This window comes from Oncorhynchus nerka, linkage group LG26 (genome assembly GCF_034236695.1).
Source record: "Oncorhynchus nerka isolate Pitt River linkage group LG26, Oner_Uvic_2.0, whole genome shotgun sequence".
NCBI classification, from domain to species: Eukaryota; Metazoa; Chordata; class Actinopteri; order Salmoniformes; family Salmonidae; genus Oncorhynchus; species Oncorhynchus nerka.
The window spans coordinates 4,708,123-4,722,531 of NC_088421.1; the positions used below are offsets into that span (position 1 = coordinate 4,708,123).

Below are 14,409 nucleotides of genomic sequence, written 5' to 3' on the forward strand. Positions count from 1 at the left end.
TATTCCGTGGCTTCATTTTCTTGTTTCCTTGTCTCCTTTCCTACACTGATGTAAAAGAACAGGGAGAGTAGAAATCAGATTCAAAGTGAGGAGCTCCGATTTGTATTCACCACCTATCCTTTGTCTCTTCGGGTCAGCCCATGTGAAGAGGAGACGAGGAGACGAGGTAGCCATGTGGTAGGGAGCATTGGGCAAGTAACTGAAAGGTTGCTGGTTCAAACGCCCGAGCCGACTCGGCAGAAAAATCTGTAACCCTAATTGCTCCTGTAAATTGCTCCTGGATAAGAGTGTCTGCAAAACATTTTTTTTAAATGAAGCCCTTCCCGACTACTGAGATACACCCCAGAGTTCTGTTTTCTTGGCTACTCGTGGGGTCAAAGCTGAGCTCTTTAGGTCATCCAAGTGCTGTCTTATCTGCTTTTATAGGTGGGGAATATGGTTTGATATGAATTGGAAAATGTTTGCCCAATGTGCATCGGATTTTTTTCATTTGAATATCACTCTACATTATAACAACTTAATATCATAATAAACGTGGATTACAAAGGGTCCATGTTAGCACCAGTTATGAACAGGGCTACTCCATTGTCCACTAGTGATTGGTAATATCGACCCAGCAGTGCTCAGTGAACAAACTACATGCAAATGCTATTTCTTTAGTCTAAACGTGACAGCCAGGCTGTTATTGCGAAGCAGCAAAGGCTTTAATTACGAAACAGAAATATATAATAGTCTGCTACACGTGACGGATCCAGTCACAGCCTCTTTCTCAATAATCCTATACTTGCTTTTCAAAGACGGATCAAGATCGATCTTCTCACGTTATCTAACTTGGCATACACTTATTTATAAACCACCTTTTCTTCTCTTCCGCATGTGAAGTCCATTGTACATTCTGTGGTGAAGTGGGTGTGTTTTGGGGGGGGGCGATGCAAATATCCCTCAGTTGGTATAAATAGTTTCTCTGCGAGCATTTCCCTCAGGCCAGTGGATGCATCTGAACTGAGCTGATCTAAAAGACACACATTCAGCACCATGTAAGTAGAAATGATAGTTTATCATTGCTTTGACTGGGTTTGTTTGAGTTGTTATGGTGTTAAGTAATTCAAGCAAGATTTTTCTAGAAATAGAAATGTGTAATAACACAGTTTACTGTCTTTTCAAGTATTACAACATTGCAATCTTAGTCAGTTATGTCTGTATAACATATTTGTTATATGATTATGTCACTGACTGTTTGTGTGTACTTTGGGTTTTTGATGTGATGACACTGACTGTTTGTATGTACTTTGGGTTTTTAATGTGATGACACTGACAGTTTGTGTGTACTTTGGGTTTTTAATGTGATGACACTGACTCTTTGTGTGTACTTTAGGTTTTTAATGTGATGACACTGACTGTTTGTATGACTGTTTGTTTGTATGTACTTTGGGTTTTTAATGTGATGACTGACTCTGACTTTAGGTTTTTTGTGATGACACTGACTGTTTGGGTACTTTGGGTTTTTAATGTGATGACACTGTTTCTGACTGTTTTTTGTATGTACTTTGGGTTTTTAATGTGATGACACTGACTGTTTGTGTGTACTTTGGGTTTTTGATGTGATGACACTGACTGTTTGTGTGTACTTTAGGTTTTTAATGTGATGACACTGACTGTTTGTGTGTACTTCAGGGTTTATTTTGTAGGGTTGGTTGGCTTGCTTCTCATCTTGACTGCTGAAGCCAGAGTTGGGTAAGGATGTTACAACACCCATCTATTATTACTTCTCTCACATCGTAACCGCACGTTTCAGAATGAATACTCTGTTGGTGTAGTGAATGAACGGTCTCCGTGCTAAATCGTATGCTGTTGTCCATTTATTGATTTCTTTTCCACCGATCCCTTTAGGAACTCCTCTGAGTCTCGCTTCTGCACCGAGTCAAAGGAATGTCTGCTGTATGATCTGGTGTGTAAGAATGACGATTATGAGGTGAGTCTTGTGCAGCACAAATGAATGGCACATTGGGGCTACAACATAGGAGTTTGTTTCACCACCTTTTTTGTGACAGATTTTTTAATGTTTCGTTGTTGGTCAGGGTGGCAGATACAAAACAATAGCATTTGCATATATCATCATCATTATCACCCCCCCCCACACACACACACACACACGTTTTGGTTATCGCATTGGGTTTCGGTAATTGGAAACATGTTGTAGATCAAGTTATGCAGGGTTGTAGATCACCCTAATCCCGTTCTCAACATCTGTAACTCAAATACACTCTCCAGCAGAGGACTCGTGAGTGAAGGTTTGTGTCTGTGTTACAGGTGCGCCACTATGACTCGGTGAAATGGGTGTCGACAGACGAGGAAAGCTACTTCATGGACAAGGCCACTTACACTGCCTTCCGGAGACTCTTCAAATACATCACCGGATCCAACAGGGCTGGTGTGTGTGTGTGTGTGTGCCTGTGGATGCACATGCATGAGTCTGTTTCCATGCGCGTGTGTCTACCTGGTAACAAGTGCTTACACACATGTTTTTTCTATAGGCGTCAACATTGACATGACAGCTCCGGTGACTGTCAAAATTGAAGAGAAGAAGAAGATGTGGGCGTCATCTGTCTTCACCATCAGCTTCCTCCTGCCGTCTGACTATCAGATGATTCATCCCCAACCCACTGATGACAAGGTAAAGCCATATCACAAATAGACCCTACGCCCTATGCACTTGTGAAAATCTGAGAGGATTTGATTGGTTTAAGCAATATGGTGAAACTTCCACTCAGCCTATCAGAGGGCAAAGTGGAGCTATTACCATATTGCTGACACCTGTCAAAACCCTGTAAACCTGACACAATGACATCCACATCGTTATCCAGGGGTCTGTAATATTTGTGTGGTTTATTGTGTGTGGTTTTTCAAATACTTAAGCTGAGCTTGCCTGGCTCAATGGCACCAATGGAATAGTCCCAACAGTGCAAACCCCGCCCACCTGGCACTCTAGAAAAACTGGATCTAAGTTGGACATAATATGATTGTCTATCGGACCTGGGTTCAAGAAATATTTTTCAAATACTTCGATTTAGCTTTTATAGAGTGCCAGGTGGGTGGGGATTGCACTTTTGGGACTATTCCATGGTGCCATTGAGTCAGGCAAGCTCAATCAAGCAAAGCTTAAGTATTTGAAAAAACACAAATACCATTTGAACCCATGTCAAGTATGTCATGTTTTTTTTAAAGACCGTGGTTAACAATGTGGATGTCTTTGTGATTTCCCCGTGTAGGTGTATTTTACAGTGACGCCAGACATGAATGTGTACGTGAGGAGCTACGGTGGATGGATGATGACTTTGACATCCAGTGTAAACTCTATGCTGCTGAAAAGGCAGCTAGACAACGTCCAGGCCACCTACAACAAAGACTACCACTATGCTGTAGGATATGACAGGTGAGAGCACAGATACAAATCCTTCAATATACTCATATCCAACATCCAACACAATTCCACCAAAATACTTTTTCAAACATACTTTAATATTGTGTGTGTGTGTGTGTGTCCTACAGCCCAATGAAGATCCTGAATAGGCACAACGAGGTGTGGTACATGGTTGAGGGAGAGCCTGTGTGCCCTACCTCCCCCTAAACATCCTCCTCCATTACTGCTGAGTCTGGCATAACCACTTTGAGGAGGACCAATGGGAGGTGCATGGTAGACTGAGAACATCTGAGAAAATGTGATTTGGGGGCAACAAAGATATTAACTAAGACATGTGTCTCTGATCTGGTGGCACTATAATCCAAAATCAATATGCCACATACTATACTATAGTATAAAAACTGTATGTCTTAGAATTTGCTCATACTTATTCAGGGTTCAGTTTGTTAGGTAGGTGACTAGCACCCCCGAGACCCGTGATTCGAACCCTATACATAGAGGTTCTAACGATGTGGGGTGACTGTAGACAGGGATATGTATGTACTAAATAACTGGTTTCATTTGTCAAAAAGGAAGTTACTTTTCACAAACTACAACATTCAATGTTGGACATGATTTGGATATTTTTCTCATTAAAATATGAATAATGTCTGTGTTGAGTTGGTTTCCTCTTAAAAATATGCCAAACAAATCCTCTCCAGCTCTTTGGTCGTACTCGAGTGGTGGTGAATACAGTAGGATTATTGTAACAGTTTTCTTGAGGTGAAGGAGAGGCGGACCAAAACGCAGCGTGGTTGTTATTCATTGTTCTTTAATAAAGAAACTATACATGAATAAACTAACAAAACGTGAGAAAACCTAAAACAGTCCTATCTGGTGCAAACACAGAAACAAGAACAATCACCCACAAAACCCAACACCAAACAGGCTACCTAAATATGGTTCCCAATCAGAGACAATGACTAACACCTACCTCTGATTGAGAACCATATCAGGCCAAACATAGAAATAGACAAACTAGACATGTAACATAGAATGCCCACTCAGATCACACCCTGACCAAACAAAACATAGGAACATACAAAGCAAACTATGGTCAGGGTGTGACAATTATAATGAACATAAAATCTTGGGTAAATGTGTCAGATACCATATTTGTTATATAGTCTGTCCATGAGAGATTACAATGAACATTACAAATGAAATTTGACATTTGACATTTGAGTAATTTAGCAGACCTTCCTATCCAGAGCGACTTTGTCACTCTTTTCAAAAACACAGTGAAGTCGTATACAGTGAACACTGTACACCTTTCGCCATTCAGTGCCGCCACTACGAACGAGGGCATGTTCTAAGAAGGAAGCTCAAATACTCAAATACTTCAGAGTAGCAAGAAAACAGATCACAAGTACACTCTTTGGAAAAAAAGAGTTCCAAAGGGGTTCTTTGCAGAGGGATAAGGTTCTACCAAGAACTGCTTGGATCAGAATAACCATTTTTGGAAGACAATGGTTCTTTGTAAGTCAAAGGGTTTTACCTAGAATATTCTAAGAACTGTTTTTGGAAGAAAGGGTTCTTTGATGATTCTTTGGAAGCCAAGAAGGGTTCTACATAGAACCATATATAATATTTCCCAGCATGAGCTATTGGAGATTTTCAGAATTATTTGTTTTACTGTAATATCTGTTTTTGTAAATTGATTGGTTGATTAATTTTATGCTTCACAAAGATAAAGAACATACCGTTTTCTAAACTAATCCAATTTGTTAGTAATTGGATTTATTGCATACATTACTGAGGTAGTTGTTCCAGTTTAGATGATTGAGGTAGTCTCAGTATTCAATCTTCCCTACCCTGGCAATCATTCTGAATGCAGATTGTGGGTGATTAAGGTTACCCTCAGAACATCCTCAATTTGTCTGGTCATGGACTCTACAAGGTGTCGAAAGCGTTCCACAGGGACGCTGGCCCATGTTGACTCCAATGCTTTGTCCATTCTTGATACACACGGGAAACAGTTGAGCATGAAAAACCCAGCAGCGTGGCAGTTCTTGACACAAACCAACACATGCAATTGTCTCATGGACAAGGCCACTTACACTGCCTTCCAGAGACTCTTCAAATACATAAATACATCACCGGCTCCAACAAGGCTGGTGTGTGTGTGTGTGTGTGTGTGTGTGTGTGTGTGTGTGTGTGTGTGTGTGTGTGTGTGTGTGTGTGTGTGTGTGTGTGTGTGTGTGTGTGTGTGTGTGTGTGTGTGTGTGTGTGTGCCTGTGTGTGTGTGTGTGTGTTCTTTAACCCTTCTCCTTCCCTTCATCTGCAATGATTGAAGTGGATTTAACAAGTGACATCAATAAGAGATCATAGCTTTTACCTGGTCAGTCTGTCATGGAAAGAGCAGGTGATCTTAATGTTTTTTATACTCAGTGTATCAAATCAAATTGTATTTGTCACACACGCCAAATACAACCTTACCGTTAAAATGCTTACTTACAAGCCCTTAACCAACAATCTAGTTTTAAGAAAATATTTACTAAAAAAAGTAACACAATAAAATAACAATAATGAGGCTATATACTGCATAGAAAATGTTGTTTCCCCTTTAAATTTTTATTCTCTATTATTTTTACTTATTGCCATTTAGTGGGTGTTAACGAGTACTGTTAGTTATATGCTATGGTTAAATAAGCGTAAGAAAGTCTGTACACTCCCTGAACATGCTTCCCGACTCCCAGCGTACACGTTACATGACCAAAAAAGAGTTAAACAAATCAAAATATATTTTATATTTGAGATTCTTCAAAGTAGACACCCTTTGCCTTGATGACAGCTTTGCACACTCTTGGCATTCTCTCAACCAGCTTCATGAAGGTAGTCACCTGGAATGCATTTCAATTAACAGGTATGCCTTGTTAAAAGTTCATCTGTGGAATTTCTTTCCTTCTTAATGCGTTTGATCCAATCTGTTGTGTTGTGACAAGGTAGGGGTTGTGTACAGAAGATAGCCCTATTTTGTAAAAGACCAAGTCCACATTATGGCAAGAACAGCTCAAATAAGCAAAGAAAAATGACAGTCCATTATTACTTTAACAGATGAAGGTCAGTCAATGCAGAACAATTCAAGAACTTTGAAAGTTTCTTCAAGTACTGTCGCAAAAAACAAAAAAGAGGACCGTCACAGGAAAGTAAGACCCAGAGTTACCTCTCATGTAGAGGATAAGTTCATTAGAGTTAACTGCACCTCAGATTGCAGCCCAAATAAATGCTTCACAGAGTTCAAGTAAAAGACACATCTCAACATCAACTGCTCAGATGAGACTGTGAATAAGGGCTTCATGGTCAAACTGCTGCAAAGAAACCGCTACTAAAGGACACCAACAACAAGAAGAGACTTGCTTGGGCCAAGAAACATGAGCAATGGACCTTACACCAGTGGAAATCTGTCCTTTGGTCTGATGAGTCCAAATTTGAGATTTTTGGTTCCAACCTTCGTGCCTTTGTGAGACGCAGAGTAGGTGAACAGATGATCTCCGCATGTGTGGTTCCCACCATGAAGCATGGAAGAGGGGGTGTGATGGTGTGGTGGTGCTTTGCTGGTGATACTGTCAGTGATTTATTTAGATTTCAAGGCACACTTAACCAGCATGGCTACCAAAGCATTCTGCAGCGAAATGCCATCCAACCTGGTTTGCGCTTAGTGGGACTATAATTTGTTTTTCAACAGGACAATGACTCAAAACATACCTCCAGGCTGTGTAAGGGCTATTTGACCAAGAAAGAGAGTGATGGAGTGCTGCATCAGATGACCTGGCCTCCACAATCACCCGACCTCAACCCAATTGAGATGGTTTGGGATGAGTTAAACCACAGAATGCAGGAAAAGTAGCCAACAAGTGTTCAGCATATGTGGGAACACCTTCAAGACTTTAGGAAAAGCATTCCAGGTGAAGCTGGTTGAGAGAATGCCAAGAGTGTGCAAAGCTGTAAAGGCAAAGGGTGACTACTTTATACCACTTTTTTGGTTATTACATGATTCCATATGTTTTATTTAATAGTTTTGATGTCTTCACTATAGTAAAAATAAAGAAAAACCCTTGAACGAGTAGGTGTGTCTTAACTTTTGACTGGTAATGTATGTGTCATGGGTGTTTTTTTGTAATGTATTACTTTTTTATAATATTTTTCTTAAAATATATTTGCTGATTAATATCCCAACCAATGATATATGATTGAAAGTTGCTGTCTTGTTTGCTGTCTTGTTGGGTGTTATGTTTTTGTTGTTATTTGTGTTGTGTAATGTCATATTGATTTTAAAAAATGTATACAAAAACTTTATTGACAAGAAAAATGTGTGCAGGTACAGGTTAGACGAGGTAATGTGTACATGTAGGTAGGGGTAAAGGGACTATGCGTAGATAATAAACAGCGAGTAGCAGAAGTGTAAAAACAAAATGTGGGGGGTGGGGTGTCAATGCAAATAGTCTAGGTAGCCATTTGATTAATTGTTCAGCCATTTGAACCTAGACTTGGCACTCCAGTACCACATTGCAGTGTGATAGCAGAGAGAACAGTCTATGACTTGGGTGACTGGAGTTTTTGGGCCTTCGTCTGACAGCGCCTAGTATATAGGCCCCGGATGGCAGGAAGCTTGGCCCCAGTAATGTACTGAGCCATACGCCTGACAGTCGGATGCCTGTGCAGTTGCCATACCTGCCGTTGACGCAACAGGTCAGGATGCTCTCGATGGTGCAGCTGTAGAACTTTGATCTAGGGACCCATGCCAAATCTTTTCAGTCTCCTGAGGGGGGAAAAGGTGTTGTCGTGCCCTCTTCATAACTGTCTTGATGTGTTTGGACCATGATAGTTTGTTGGTGATGTGGACACAAAGGAACTTGAAACTCTCAACCCAATCCACTACAGCCCCGTCGATGTGAATGGGGGGGTGTTCAGCCCTCCTATTCCTGTAATCCACGATCATTCTCCTTTGTCTGGCTCACGTTGAGGGAGAGGTTGTTGTCCTGGCACCACACTCCCAGGTCTCTGACCTCCTCCCTATAGACTGTCTCATCGTTGTCGGTGATCAGGCCTACCACCTTTGTGTCGTCAGCAAACTTAATGATGGTGTTGATAGAACCCTTCATAGGTTGATATTTTAACTGTCCTATTTCTATAGAGGAAGAATCTAATTATCCCATGTTGTGATATATTTTAACACTGTAACATTATTTGTTCGTTAGGAAATATTTGAATATTAAAGATTTAATAGTGTCTTAGTTTTGTAGTTTCATTGGTTTTGTTCAACTAGTGTAACATTGTTTTGTTCAACTACTACCAAACAATTTTGAACTACCATCAACAATTTCCTGAACAGAAGGATAACCTAGATAACGTATCTTTTCCAGAACATATAAGGCTTCAATAGAAACATAGCCTGGATATGATAGGTCCGCAATCCCAGGGGACAAATAGATTGCATCCCAAATGGCACCCAATTCCCTATAAAGTGCACCCTGGTCAAAAGTAGTGCACTATATTGGGAATAGGGTGCAATTTGGGACTCATACCCCATGTCCATGAATGTCATAATTCATATCCCGACAGAGGGGAAAGTTAGATAAGCGATCACCCTTGGACTGCAGTCTTATCTCTGACGTCAGCCAGCACATCATTAAGATTACCATGTTGTGCTCCAGCCCAGTGATTGGCATGTTGTTATCTGCACCCACCTGGTAAGTGATCTGGAATGTTGCCTATTGAGAAACAAATAAATCCAGGCTTCTCTTGAAATTGCAGGAGGTCAGTGCCCCAGGGACTCAAATGCGGGTTTTCACTGTTTGAAGTTACGTTGGGTTGTAATCTTCTTAGTAATGTTCGTCACTATTAACCTACCTGCCTGCCTTCCTACTTGCCTGCCTTCCCACCTACCTGCCTACTGATCTGCCTCCATGCCTGCTGACCTACTACCCTACCTGTCTGCCTACCAACCTATCTACCTGCCTACCCATCTGTCTACACTGTAAAAAAGGCCCTGTCATTTTTACAGTACATTACTGGCAGCACACTAGCTAGTAGGCTACTGTAATTTCACAGTAAAATACTGGCAGCACAGATTTGTACTGAAACACAAATGTACAGCATATTAAGTTAACAGCTGACTACAGCAACATGGTGTATTTCTAGATGTTACAGTGCATTACTGGAAGTATAGTGGTTAGTAAACTGTTGCTGATTTACAGTGTAGGCAGCTTAGTGTCAACGATGGGCAGTATTTCTGTTACGTGTATTTGATATAGGTATTTCAATAGTGTCAATACCTATTTTGTCATTTGTAATTCACTGGCTTGAAGTACAATTCAACAGTTTAATTAGAATACATGTATTTTGTCATACAAAAATAAACGTGAAAGTAGCCCGCTTAAATTATTACTTGGAATAAATGGATAGCTGAAATATTTCTTGGCCAGAAATGACATGCTAGCTAGTGATAAAGCTATCTTCTCCAGCTAGCTAGCTAGCAACCGATCTAATTGTTGCTAGCTGTTTTTTAAATATATTTTTTATTGTGAATATGTATAAGTAGTCTTCATCATTGTTCAGAGGTGGAACTTAAATGTGCATTTCATCTCTAGGACAGGTATTACGTTGAAATAGTGGCGGCAACTTCCTCTGGGAGGGGGGGGGGGGTCCTTTAATGCACTGACTGTAAATTACTCTGGACAAGAGCGTCTGCTAAATGACCAACATATAAATGTAAAAATGAACACTTGTAAAGCACATTGCTGGGTGTTATTCTAAGAAGCTTCGCTCTCAAACTGTTTGTGTTTTGATTTACATTTTGGTCATTTAGCAGACACTCTTATTCAGAGCGACTTAGTCAGTGCATTAAACTAAAGTAGATAAACAAGAACATATCACATTCATAGCAAGTAAAAGATTACATTACCGATAATGTTGTCTTTTTAAGACTACAAAAACCTATAGGATAAGTAGTGTACAGCTAATACAGTCATCAAGGCAGGGCCCACTAATTTCATTCATACTGACAAATAAGAAATGCCTCATTATCATTGTCAATAGTTGGAGCAGGATGAGCACTTTGCCTCAGACTGTTAGGTTGTTCATTTTCTAGCTCACAAACTTATATTATTTTGCTGTGATGACTTATTTGATTCATTCTTGTCTCACTTTTGTCTCACATTTTCATTGGGCTCTCCTGTGTCCTGCTCCCAGAGATTAAACATTCATCAAGCATGGGCTGATTCCCTCACCTATGAGGAGAATCATCCTACTGCAGTACAAACTATCCCTGCTGTCACTATTTAGACATTGAGACCACATACACATTTGCCTGTTATCTTTTCTTGGTGGGTTTTGTCTTTACACCGTCTAGAGAATTTTAGAGTTGAAGAACACCAACTACAGATCCACTGTTTGAGAAACGCGAATACTAAATTCAATGTAGAATCAGTTCGGAAGGTGACAAACACCAGTGGTAGGAATTATATTGTCCCCGTCAAGAGCCCAGGCTTTTGCCATAGATATGGTAGAGTTCTCGTCTCTGGACCGCACAAGCTTTATATTGCATCCTGCTTAGGCACTTTGCAAGTGTTAAAATCTCAGTGTTAAGGTAAAAAAAAAAGTGTTGTGAATGTTAAATCTGAGTGTTGATTCCATTGGGATTAACATCAGTGGGATTGAAATTGACACCACATGCGGTGAATAAATTAAATGTTATTTGAATCACAACTGTGTGGTGGTGTTACTCGACTGTGCTGAGTTCATTTCCGTTCATTTGAGTTCATTTCCTAAATGAAAAAGACGTGGGAGGGGCCTCATCCCACAATGCTTTGTTGCTGGTAGATTTTTAAAAATAGTTTGTTTTAATATCTATGTTTCTGCATACACATTTATTGATGAATTGATCTCATACTATGCAAAGATAAATATATTTTTCTAAACTAATCCAATCTGTAAGGGGATGGATTTATTGCACCCGTTACTGAGATAGTTGTTTCAGTTTAGATGGTTTAGATAGTCTTGTTTTCTGAGTCTGTCACCAAAGCAGTTATTCTGAATGCAGGGTGCAGGGGGTAAAATATTCCAATTGTTTGATTTCCACCACTGGATTTCAGTAGGAATTACTAATCATGTCATAAACCAGTTTATTGTGACTTGCAGGTCTGATGTTGCTCATGAGTCAAGATTTTCAGAAGACAATGTAAAGTCATACAGGTTTTATGTTTAATCCAAACACATTCACTCATGCTGCCAAACATACCCTTGTAAAACTGACCATCCTACCAATCCTCGACTTTGGCGATGTCATTTACAAAATAGCCTCCAATACCCTACTCAAGCTCGCTGGTCACCATAGCATCTCCCACCTGTAGCACACGCTCCAGCAGGTATATCTCTCTAGTCACCCCCAAAACCAATTATTTCTTTGGCCGCCTCTCCTTCCAGTTCTCTGCTGCCAATGACTGGAACGAACTACAAAAATCTCTGAAACTGGAAACACTTATCTCCCTCACTAGCTTTAAGCACCAACTGTCAGAGCAGCTCACAGATTACTGCACCTGTACATAGCCCACCTATAATTTAGCCCAAACAACTACCTCTTTCCCAACTGTATTTTATTTATTTATTTTGCTCCTTTGCACCCCATTATTTTTATTTCTACTTTGCACATTCTTCCATTGCAAAACTACCATTCCAGTGTTTTACTTGCTATATTGTATTTACTTTGCCACCATGGCCTTTTTTGCCTTTACCTCCCTTCTCACCTCATTTGCTCACATTGTATATAGACTTGTTTATACTGTATTATTGACTGTATGTTTGTTTTACTCCATGTGTAACTGTGTCGTTGTATCTGTCGAACTGCTTTGCTTTATCTTGGCCAGGTCGCAATTGTAAATGAGAACTTGTTCTCAACTGGCCTACCTGGTTAAATAAAGGTAAAATAAATAAATAAATAAAAATTGACTTTACTTTCTGGATCCATAGGCTCAACACACTGTCTCCTCTTGACCTTAACCAGGAGTTTGACTTGAAACTGTTTTTATAGTTTCATAATGTCAAAATAGTTTTTTATCCTAATTGAATATTTTATATGTATATTATTGTAAATATTGATCACATTACTTTGGTATGATCTTATATTTTGATACATTGAATCTTAATATTGTGAAACTATGTTATATATTTTTACCTCCTGTTTCAGGAAGTGACGTCACTGAGTTCTGCCCCTATATATAAGCACCTCCATCCTCACCTGGGATATGGATGCCTGATGAAGACATAAGAGTCGAAACGTTACAATAAAATCACCTGGGAGAATGAGCAGCAGAGTGCAGCGTTTTCCTTTCTGTTTTATATCTTTGACTTCACCATCAATTGTTATCTCCAAAGTTGTGGCATCTTCCATAAATTAAAATGATAGACTACAATGACTTTGCTCGTGATCATGCACGCCGCAAATGAAATGTACTGTAACTATAAGTTACTTGAATGTTCTTTTGCGGGTGCATTTGCCTTATCTGGATAGACACTTGTGGTTTCTAGCTAATGTTACACAAGCGTGTAAGTGAAGCAAACCTTAAGTGGTCAAAACCATTCATCTTGGGGCGACAAGGGGAGCGGGTTTGCAAAAATGGTCATATATACATATTTTTAAGACTAGTTAAAAAACAAATGAACATTTATAAATGATCCAATTGTTTATAATCATTTTCTGGAGAAAAAACAAACAAGTGAAGATGCAAAACCGTAAGTTTGTTTGTATTTGCTCCATGGCTCAGGCGGTTAAGTGGACTCAAGGCTCTTTGGAGGAATAAATATACAGCTGTTCTGATTAATAAATAGTGCCGTGCTGGTGGGTGGTAACGTTCAAATAAAAGCCAGCCCTGAAAACGAAACGTACGCTGAAAAAAATGGAATGTCATAAAGAGACTGCATTCACATGGCTTCCCACGAAATTGGAGGTTCGGATGTGTCACTTCAAGCCCAAATATGTCATACTTCGTTTAAAACGATGAATTATTGACGTAAATCGTTGTGCAACATCACGGGTAAGCTCTGGCCATCATCTTTTAGCTCGAAAAGGTGGATTTCTACTGCTGTGTGGCTTTTTAAAATAAGGTTGATTAAAAAAATGTCATAAATCACAGTCATGGGAAGTAAAACGTTTTTGGAACCTTTACTGAGAATGTTGTTGTAGTTGAGGATACATTGGGGTCGTCAAGGTATTTTGTATATTTATAACAGACCAAAAGGACTTGGCAAAACGCTCAACCAGTAAAGGTTTAAGAGTTGTTACCACTATAATCTGTTCCCTGTACACATTAAATTGGTAGGGCACTACTTCCACATATCTGTTCAATTGGTAGGCATTCTCACTAACCGGTGCAGAAAAATATAGCCACTTACAAGGTACGCATCTAAATATGTTAATGACCCAACAATTATTTGCCGTCCCACAACATTGATAGAAGGCTGCAGTAAATATATAGCAAAATAGAAATACAGTACTTTTTACTTGATGTAATAAAATGAAAGCGATTGCTGTTGAATAAGTAATTATTTATCACAGCATACCAATTAAAATGGTGTGTTTTTATATCACTTGCACTTGAAGAGGCCCTAACAAAGCCTTCTAAACTGGCAAGGACTAACGGGCGAAACAGATCAAAAGGACTTGGCTAAACCACTGTCGTGGATGCAAGGTCCGATCCCACTTCTGACACCAATGTACTGAAACAGCAGGGAGCAGGTCTCGAACCCTCGCCCTTCTAGCGCGCCAGACCTCGGGCTATCGAATGTGCGGCAAAAGCATGCTCGTGCGGCAGAGTCGATTTCCGCGCTTATAAACCCAGGGTCTTTACACTATGTTAATGAGCCAGAAACAACAATACCATGCACCCACTAGTGTTCAAAAGATTTTTGGCGCTCCAATAATATCGCATGGTACTGTATTCTGTGGGGTG

General features: G+C 39.8%; 1 protein-coding gene across 1 annotated transcript; it reads left to right on the forward strand.

The window, feature by feature from the left end:
• The first annotated feature begins 931 nt into the window (after window positions 1-931).
• Window positions 932-4,072, forward strand: LOC115110078 (heme-binding protein 2-like). The gene is made up of 7 exons (XM_029635416.2): window positions 932-1,037; window positions 1,675-1,734; window positions 1,891-1,972; window positions 2,311-2,431; window positions 2,535-2,674; window positions 3,270-3,433; window positions 3,550-4,072. Coding segments are annotated over exons 1-7 (648 nt in total). The 5' UTR covers window positions 932-1,035; the 3' UTR covers window positions 3,629-4,072.
• The last annotated feature ends 10,337 nt before the right edge of the window (window positions 4,073-14,409 follow it).

Excerpts from the sequence above, each read along its gene's own strand:
- LOC115110078 (XM_029635416.2), top strand. Across the intron at positions 1,973-2,310 it reads GTAAGAATGACGATTATGAG|GTGCGCCACTATGACTCGGT; the intron begins GTGAGTCTTGTG and ends TCTGTGTTACAG. Across the intron at positions 3,434-3,549 it reads TATGCTGTAGGATATGACAG|CCCAATGAAGATCCTGAATA; the intron begins GTGAGAGCACAG and ends TGTGTCCTACAG.